Genomic DNA, 9,377 nt, shown 5'->3' with positions numbered 1-9,377 from the left:
CCATCTAAAAACATCGCAGGCACACTATCACAAATAAATAGTTTCTTTTTATACCTTATAATATTTTGCATGCCTTACTATTTGCTGAGTGTAGTTAGAAAATAATGAATTTGAAAATATATCTGGTGAAAATGTTCTTTTTTCTCCTTTGCTTCCACTCTATGTACACGTTGTTGTTATTTTCCAAAAAAAAAACATGCACTTGAACTCCGAACACTTGTAATTTCAAGAAAAACGATTTATCAACATTTTTAACTGCTTTAAACAAATGAAGCACCAGAGCACTGTTGAAATTCAAGTGTAGAAACAAATTATACTATTCTTACAAATAGAGCCATAGAACTTGGATTATATCCAAGTGAATCTCTTCAAGGTCACTTAGTTAAGAAATCACCATTGAAACAATTAAATGAACGAAATTTAAAATTCATAGTAAAAAAAAAAGACAATGCACATTCAGATAACCAACAAACAGAGGATACCACAACGAAAGGGGGAGTGGAAAGATGAGCAGGATAATGAAGTAGGGATACTCGAGTAGTGTTACCTAGTGGGTGACCATTTTGACCTGTATTCGATAAGTCCCTTGTCAAAAGGGCCGGACTAGAATGAAAACAACACACATTTGCAGTCTACGTTGAATACTGTGACTACGCGCATTCACTCTTAATGAGGTCTTCTATGATCGCAGTTACAGAACCAACGTTGACAGCAAATGAATAAATGGACAATGGAAAAGGCTAAGCTTCACATTGCATTTTATAAGCAGCATTATGAGCATTATTCGTCACAGACATTTGTCACTAGAGTTAGAAGCATTCTGAAAACCTACAGAGATTGTATAGAAAAGACACCTCAAAATTGACTAGAGGGTGGTGACAAGAAGTAAGTCCTCCTGTGATCCTGCGCTTTCCTGCGATGGTTGTGCAGCCGGCCGGAGTAAACCCGAACGCGAATACTCGTTGTAATCACGCATTTCATTCATACCTACATGTTGCATAAACTGAGGTGCGAGTGAATCAGCAGCCATATCCATCTCACGATCATCGAGTGCAAATGCTTCTCCGATCTCGCGTCGTGCAGCGCCGACTACGCGGCGGTCCATGTACCTGCAAAAAAAAAACGATTCAAAACTAATTTCTTCAGATTTGTTACAGAATAGAAGTGCCAATGGGGAATACTGCAAATCGTTAGTTTTTCCACTTCAATAGCAATTGTAACGTATCTCAGTAAGATCGTCAGTAAGGCAAACCGTCTTCTTCGAACAAGATTTTACTTCACACGAAAAGGAGTAAAAGCAACTTGACTGGAATCGTGAACATCTTAACGATTGCAGTTAAGTTGAGAGTTTTAAAACTACCACGTGTACTACAGGTGTATTCATAAAGTCGAGCTAAAATGCTAGCGGAGACCTGCATGAGCCGAGGGCAATGCCAAACTTTCAAGGTAGCAAAGCTTCCCAGAGAGGCAACTGAAGAAGACCTCAGCGAGAGAAGAGCAGTAGCGTTGGTTGACAATATATTGTGAGGAAAGAGTACTCGCTGTCCCCGTCGAGACTTTGCCTATTGCAAAACAAAGATGACTGCTCTACAGATCTCAACTAGAAAGAGTATCACGAGAGTACACATTGCCACTGCGTTTCACTATCATAGACTTGAAGAAAGCCTTCGATATAGTTGAGACGGATGCGGTCATCGACGTCTTAGACAAGCAAGGCGTCGCTACTCCATACATAGAGGTACTTCGAGAGTTATGTAGCAACTTCACGACCAAAATTTCCTTATTCCACAATAATGTCACAGTAGACGTAAAGGGAAGGGTTCGTCAGGGTGACACAACTTCAACCAAAATATTCAATGCCACTCTGGAGAACGCAATGCGAGGATTGGAACGGGATAAGATAGGAGTAAAAGTTCAAGTCCAGCATTCACACCACCCTGATGAAATCGTTTCGATAACATCAACCATCAATTTGGCGAACGGATGCTGGTCGAGTTCGACGAGTATCGAGACGAAAAATCGGTTTTCAGCTTAATCTACGAAAGACAACGTTCATGAAAGACGGATGGGTCTCTTATGCTCTGCTCACCCTTAAAGGAACGGATATACCGCACGCACATCTACTATAGCTACTTACATCTGGGTCGAGCAATGAAAAGGAAAAACGGCTTGATCCCAGCTAGAATGGAGGAAGCAAACTGCATAAGGACCGCATAACCATCGTGACCTATGCTTCGATAACCTGAGCTTTTTTGCAAGCAGGACGAAAATGCAGTCACCGTCATTGATACTCAATCGAAAGAGTAATGATAGAAGTATCCTGCTTCAAACAATTGAGAGAGGGTGTCCGAAGTTCTATCCTAGATCCTAGTTCTCGAAGACTAGAGATTCCACCGTATTTGTCAAGGAAAGTAAAATAGGGTAAAACAAGTGACGCATTTCAGCGACGATCGTCAATTGAGAGCTAGGGGAAGGCTGCGAATCAGTAGTCAACTTGTACGCACGGTCCTTCTAAGAAAAGTTTGACGCTCTCCATTCCTTTAGGGTAAGATGAAACTTTTAGGGGATTCTCGTCCGCGATCAAAACAAATGGAGGAATTGCTACTCCATCAATTCGAAGAACAACAGGCGTAACGATCAAGGTCAACGTCAAGCCAGTAAGCAATAAATGACCAACAGAAGGAGATTAAAGCGAGTTCATAAGTCATAGAGTTCAAATTGTAGCAATGACCCCTTTGTAGATGAACGAATTTAAACTGAATACTCAAAATTAGAAACTAACCTTCCAAGACCTAGCGCTTGTCCAACCAACCTATCCGCCGGTCGAGTTTCATCATCTCGGTTGAAAGGCAGATTCAGTGACTTCCCTTCAGGAACTGGCCGGTACGTTCCCTCATAAGCCTCTGATGGCATTCCTAATTAAGAGAAGCGGTTTGATTAAAATACCAGAGTGATTTAATAGGTAAAGGTGATACAATCACCAGCAAGAGCTAGCGCCTGGCTTCGAGCCATAATTAGAGGCTCGCGGAGTGGTGGAAGGGCGCGACGGTCTCCATGCCGTGTACGCCGTCCGATCCATTGTTCCTCGTCTTCAGGATCCGCCGGATTGCTGAATGATGTCCATGATAAGATGTCTGCTATTTTATAAGACTAGTGGAATTTGCCCATTGTCAGTGTATCAATATTGAGTAATGGATAAAACAAAGATGCTGAAAATGAAGATTGATGTAATGTACCTCCTATTAGCCATGAGCAGACGACTGTTTCCGTCCAGTCCAATCGGTTGTTCATTAATTCTTGCACTTAAAGTCTCATCCCGGACATGATTGACGTAATTAGGTAAGGAAGGTAACCTAAGAAAGAACGTAGAAGCGTCGAGCTACACAAAGTTGAAACTTGTACTATTCAAACGTTGAGCTATTAGATAGCATTACTTACGTCATGAAAGGTATTCTACTGTCTGTTCACATTCACACAAAGAATCAAACGTCGGCAAGATTTATTGACTTCTAGGCAGTTCACCCTCACTCTAGTGTCAGAGACTGACCAGATGTGAGCATCGGGGAGATAGCCCAACATAAGGCTGCCTCATTTCAGTGAAATCAGTCCCGATATTTGAAGTTCCAAAATTTCCCATTCAAAAAAAAAATCATCGAATACTTATAAAACATTGATATCGAGTTTTTTCATAAGCTGTGTAATGACAGAGTCTAAGCGGATTCGGCAACGTTTCAGACTCTGCCATTTACATAGCCTTTTGAAGGAACTTCATAGCAGTTTCTTTTATGATTTCCTTTGTCAGGGAACCCTTCAAATACCAGGACTAATGTCAGTGGCACTCTAATTTACTTATAAAATCCACGAGATATCGAAAAGAAGTCCTTTCTGAGATACATTCTGAAGTCATTAGCGCAATCTTTACTTTTCGCCTGTGTTTGTCGACGGAACATAAGTGAAATTGGTTACGTAGTAAGTGAAAGTCTTTTGAATAGTACTTTGCTATGCTGGAAAAAGAGATGATGTCAGCAAACGCTTCCGCAACTGCAGACACATTGAACATGCGGCGTTTGCACTCAAGGAAGCAACTCGGATGTAGTGCGATAAATAAAGTTGGATTTCTATCCAAATAAGCTCGAAACTGAGTGTGTAAATAAATAGATAAATAAATAAAGCTTGATTGATGAAGAGAGAAACTACTTCAGGGGGTAGAATCTAATTTTTCTAGCTTCTCATTGTGATTCAAAATTTCAGATTCTCTAAAATTCCTAAATAGTTATTCCTAAACATTTTCTTGAACAATTCTTTGATTTGTCACTTGTAAAAAAGATAAAAATCATTAAGTTATAAAAATTACCTTTACCTTTAAAGAGTAATTGTCCACGAAAGACAAAAAAGAAATTACTCAGGAATATTCTGTGATATTTGTTAAAGGAGACGGGAGAAAATGATGAAGTAACACACCTCCTAGCACCACCGTTAGCCGGTTGCATCGGAGCAGGTACTGGACGTGGTGCAGACGTGAGCATCGGACTCGCTTCAATGGCACTTAGCGAATTGCTAGGCGAGAAGTGGCGTGACTCTGAAGTGGATTGTCTTGCACGAATAAAAGTGTGGAAACCACGGAAAAAACAGTATTTATCCGGGATACTGTTCGTGCAGTACGCCTATCAAACCAGTAACCAGCTAACCTCGGTCTCCGTGATCGGAAGGCGAACGAGCACCAGCGATACGATTCACAATATTGTTGAACAAGGAATGTGTTCGCTAAAAAACAAAAGAAACTGAAAGAGGTGGCTGAGAGTCATGAATGTAAAAATGTAGCTACTCTACGTTGAAATAAGTACTCACTCTGTGCTGCGGTTCTGGATCTTCGAAATTGAAATCTGTCTCAAGGTTTCCGGATATGGCTCGCTTAAGTTCTGGTCCAATTTCGTGCAGAGTTCGAAGTCCAGCCTAATGTATTTATATTAATATATACGATAAAGTCTATCATCGAACTATGTGAGCATCCACAACAGAATTGGTCGTCTTACAATTAAAAGTGAACAGAAATTTCTAACAACTACACATATTATTTTATTCTCAAGCAAACCTATCGAATATTCCCTGGCTATTCACCCTTTCTAGAAATGAGCATAAAGACAGTGCTCAGGAAATCTTTTGTGGTGAATATTTAGTAGATAGGTTCGGAACGACAATGCTTTGCAAATATGACAGCAAAAACGAAAAATAGCCTTTATCTCATTCTATTCAAAATCCACAAATGAGATGATCGAACAAGAGCACCTTGGTGATCAATCCAACATACGATACAACTCTTCACACCCACATCAGTGATCAGATAAAACCACGGAAAATGACTTTTCAACATTCGTATGGAGAAGTGAAGAGTTGGGTTTTCGCCTGAGGTGACCCAGTTTGATATTCTTGATCTGATCTATTCTGGTTTCTGGATGTGATATTGGCACCATATTCACCTGCGTGGAAATTCTAATTTGGCAGATGTGTCGAGAATTTTATCGGATTCTAAGGTGCTTTTAAAGTGAGCCTTGTTCTATCGAATCGAAGTGAGCTCTCGTTCTGCGCGGGACATTTGAAAGAAGAGCTCAGCAGCAGAAAGAATAGGAAGGAACAGCTACTTTTACTATTTTGAAGGTGCTGGCAACATTTTGAGTATCTACGCGTCAATTTTTACTTTTATTTTTACAACGGAACGATTTTTTTGCAATTTTTCTTTTCCATGGAACATTGGAACGTCTCCCAATTCTAGTTCAATGTTCATCCTAACCGCTGCATTCCAGTAATGGACAGATAAACTAAGGGGAAACTAAATGCTCGAATTTAGGATGAGGATCAAATCATCATCGTATTTTGTCAAAAAGTGAATATGAAGATTAAAAATAAAGACTATCATAGGAAAAAAAACTGTGAACAATCGGAATCCACGAGGTGTATCCAAGCCAAGAAGATATTTGTTTGGAAAAAAGAGTCACTAGTAGCTTGTTAGACGACATTTATAATGCATCACATGCTGTACATCCTTGTTTTCGTTGCATTCATATAGCGCTACGGCAAAAATGGCGACCTACACCCTACATTAGCTAAATAGCTGATTAAGTAGCTAAACAACTGTAATTATAAGCTAACTAAGAACTAGCTTTCTGGTACTCCAGCTAATAAATCACCTAATAAACTACTAATTTACAAATAAGTAAATATTGGATCGGTGCACAATTATTTCAGCTTTTTCGAGACTTTTTTCTCAAAAAATTGGCGTTTTCTTCCCAAGTTTTTCTGTACGAAAATAATTTCCTTTTTTCAGTTAGTGGAAATGCTACTGGGAAATCATATTGGTGTAAATAAAATAATCCTAATAAATCACCAATTTCTAAAAAAAAAATAAGAAAAAGAAGAAAGCTGCAAAAAAAAAATCCTTATGCAATGCGTCTCCGATCCAGGTGAGCACTCGATACGTTTTTGGTTGAAAAATTAAGCTTAGAGTTTGTCTCTTTTATTTATAGGGTCGTTTAGATTATGAATTGAATCTCGGCCATTTCACGCTTTAAAGAAGGCGATTTTGCCTAAACGTTAGCCAAGAAAAATTATTTAACAACCTACTGTACAGGTTATTAAAAATATTATGCGCCGACTCAATACAAGTTTCTGTGAAAAGATGGTTCTAAGGCTGACTCAAAGAAGAATAAAGGATAGGAAAATCTAGAAAATTCCAGAAAATTCGCGGGCTATTTGTCATAATCTTTTTCTGCGCTTATTGCAGGTAAAATAATATGTTTACCAAGGGAAACATGCTGAGGGGACCGAGTTTTTAGCGATAACGCTCCTTCCTTTCGTGAAATGAAGAGTGAAAGCGATGAAATCCTCCTATGCCAGATTCTGGCAGATTTTTGAGTGGAACACATCGTCGCATCAAGTACTCCAATCATTTTTCTCATAATAGCCGTCGTGAATTCTCAAAACATAAGTGAGCGCCTATGGGAGGAGAATGTTGAGGAGAAATACGCACGTGATGTGCATTCGGGAATTTTTTTTAGGTGAAGAACAAAAACATTTTTGTTGGATTATTTGTAGAACACGATTTATAGGCGATATTTGTACGAATTCTTCATTTTTCCCCTCTAATATTTTCCCCGATGTTTCTTTTTAACCATTTTATCTTTTGAGATTCGTATTTATACTAATCACGACTACGGCAGCAGGAGAAACAGAAGCATTCAGGAAAATTCCCGAGAAAAACGAGAAAGATAAGAATTCGAACAAATACTCGTCATTATTCACGTTCTGCAAATAATTCTACAGTTCTAGTTTAGTTCTTTTTCATAAAAATTGCTGAAAAGAAGAATATAGCAGAAATCATAAAATCCCAACAGGACAATTCACGATTCTACAAACAAAAGGATGAGATAAAGAGGTTATTTGAGTCACCGATAAAGGTAACCAAGCTAAGTTAAGTTTAAGTTTTACGGGTGCGTTGGCTTCATAAAAAAACAATAAGTGAGTTTTTTTTTGATTCGTGGCACATTCATTATGTTATTTATTACGTGTTTTTTTTCTCACCATTCATTTTCTTCCCTATTTTTCTCATCATTCATTTCATTACGTTATTGTGAAAATGAATTTGCAATTCGGAGAATGAAAGTCAAAATGAAAACGAAAGAGCACTGGAGGTTAATGTTGGTTGAACGGGACGAAATTGCAGCGCTAATTTAAAGACAAACAAAATCTCGTGCTGTAATGAACGTGTGAAGGGCCACCATTTTCTGCAAGAGGAGCGAAAAAAGGTCCTCTTGTAGTCTTTGGTCAGCACTTAAAAGAATTTTCATTTTGAATTAAAGGCATCACTCCACGAATCTGAGGTGGTACGGATTTCAGGTGGAGTATTCCTATGCGGGATGGTAGATTATGGAGAGGAGGGTGTTACCGGCCGTTTCTTCCTAATTGCCGTAAAAAACGGCCCGGAAAATGCAGCACGTCCACAGGGCTTGCGCGTTCCAATCGAACTCCTTGTGGAAAATAGCGCCCGGAACGCTGAAACCGTATTTTCCACAGCGTTTTTTTACGGCGATTACAAAGAAATAAGCGGGATCCTACCCGTTTCTGCAATTTACGATCCCGTATAGCCTTTGACGATAGGAAATTCATATCTCTCTAAAAATGAGGGTTTTTTTTTACAAACATGACAACTCTCAAAAATTTCTTGAAATTCACCCGGATGAGCACCGCACACTATAGCAACGACTATGTGAGCATGTGTGTGTTGTACGAAAATCTAATGGATCGCAGAAATCGGGATGCAAGTGTTAGACAACTTTTCACGTTGTCGTATTGGTCCCTTTATTATTCAATTACAATATTGTAATAATGATAATCCAATTGTAATTTTGCTATTATTTTCATTTGTTTATGTTCTATACGCTGTAGAGACGTACCAGTTATGTTTTCTAAATATCCTTATTACGAAAGCCATGATGACCTCGTGAGCAAGTATCGATTTCTTCGATTTATTGATCTTTTTCCTCCTAGGTTGGTAGCCTAATGACTCCAAAACACCTTGAATTTTTTTTTTTTGAGATTCCTACTTATGCTGATGATGATTACGCCAATAGGCCAAACGGAAGCGTTCAAGGAAATTTTTGAGAATTTCTCAGTCGGTAGATAGAAAACGGAGTGCAGTTTACAGGTGTTACGAAGCAAAACCGAAACTTTCTCAGAAATCTAGGGAAATAGAAGAAGGACTCACTCAGAGCCATTAGTCCGACGTCGACATCCGCGTAAACACGTCCAATAAAATCCCATTTGAGCGACATCACAAAATGTGAGAAATTTCTGCGAATGCGCGCTTCAAAACAAGTTGCCAACAAATTAGCAAAAAAAAAATGATTCGTCTAGCATGTGCATGTTCTCATTTTGTTGAGTTTTTGTGGATATTATGCGGTCCTGACGTGCTTTTAGTGAGCTGAATTTCCGGATTCGCGCGTTTTCACTCTAAAACCTCCGCCGTCTACCTCCTTATCGTTTCTCAAATGAATAATGCGTGATCCTAGTGCATGCACACAATATGTTGTGTTATTTTCTACTTTGTGATCGAATTATGCAATCGATATCATTGACAGTGAACCAGCTGTGGTGAATCCAGGAGGAGAAATTTGACGTGGAATGATTCAACTTTGAAAATTTCCCCCGAACTCTGTCTTCAAGGAGAGAAGTCGAACCATGTACTGATTTTTATGCGACGTTTTTCTTCGGATCATCAAAATATTGCCGTCTGGGATTTCCACCCACGGTGACGATGGAAATGTTGATAATTTTAAAGGGTAAAAATAAACAACAGTAAATAGCATAAAACATCTACTTCAACT

General features: G+C 39.0%; 1 protein-coding gene across 2 annotated transcripts in view; it reads right to left on the bottom strand.

Annotated features, from left to right (window-relative positions):
* Nucleotides 1-865: 865 nt before the first annotated feature.
* RB195_000418 (uncharacterized protein) overlaps nt 866-9,377 on the bottom strand; it is a gene marked incomplete at both ends in the record, with an annotated part of 54,984 nt that continues 46,472 nt past the window's right edge. For both annotated transcript variants that reach the window (XM_064196753.1, XM_064196754.1), the window contains 7 exons: nt 866-1,109; nt 2,783-2,915; nt 2,982-3,109; nt 3,237-3,353; nt 4,462-4,579; nt 4,689-4,764; nt 4,849-4,953. In XM_064196753.1, the coding sequence (XP_064052634.1) occupies nt 866-1,109; nt 2,783-2,915; nt 2,982-3,109; nt 3,237-3,353; nt 4,462-4,579; nt 4,689-4,764; nt 4,849-4,953 (921 nt within the window). The remainder of the gene's footprint in view (nt 1,110-2,782; nt 2,916-2,981; nt 3,110-3,236; nt 3,354-4,461; nt 4,580-4,688; nt 4,765-4,848; nt 4,954-9,377) is intronic.

Source organism: Necator americanus, chromosome IV, assembly GCF_031761385.1.
Source record: "Necator americanus strain Aroian chromosome IV, whole genome shotgun sequence".
NCBI lineage: Eukaryota > Metazoa > Nematoda > Chromadorea > Rhabditida > Ancylostomatidae > Necator > Necator americanus.
Note: the sequence above shows the minus strand (reverse complement) of the source record. Positions and strands in the feature narration are given on the sequence as shown.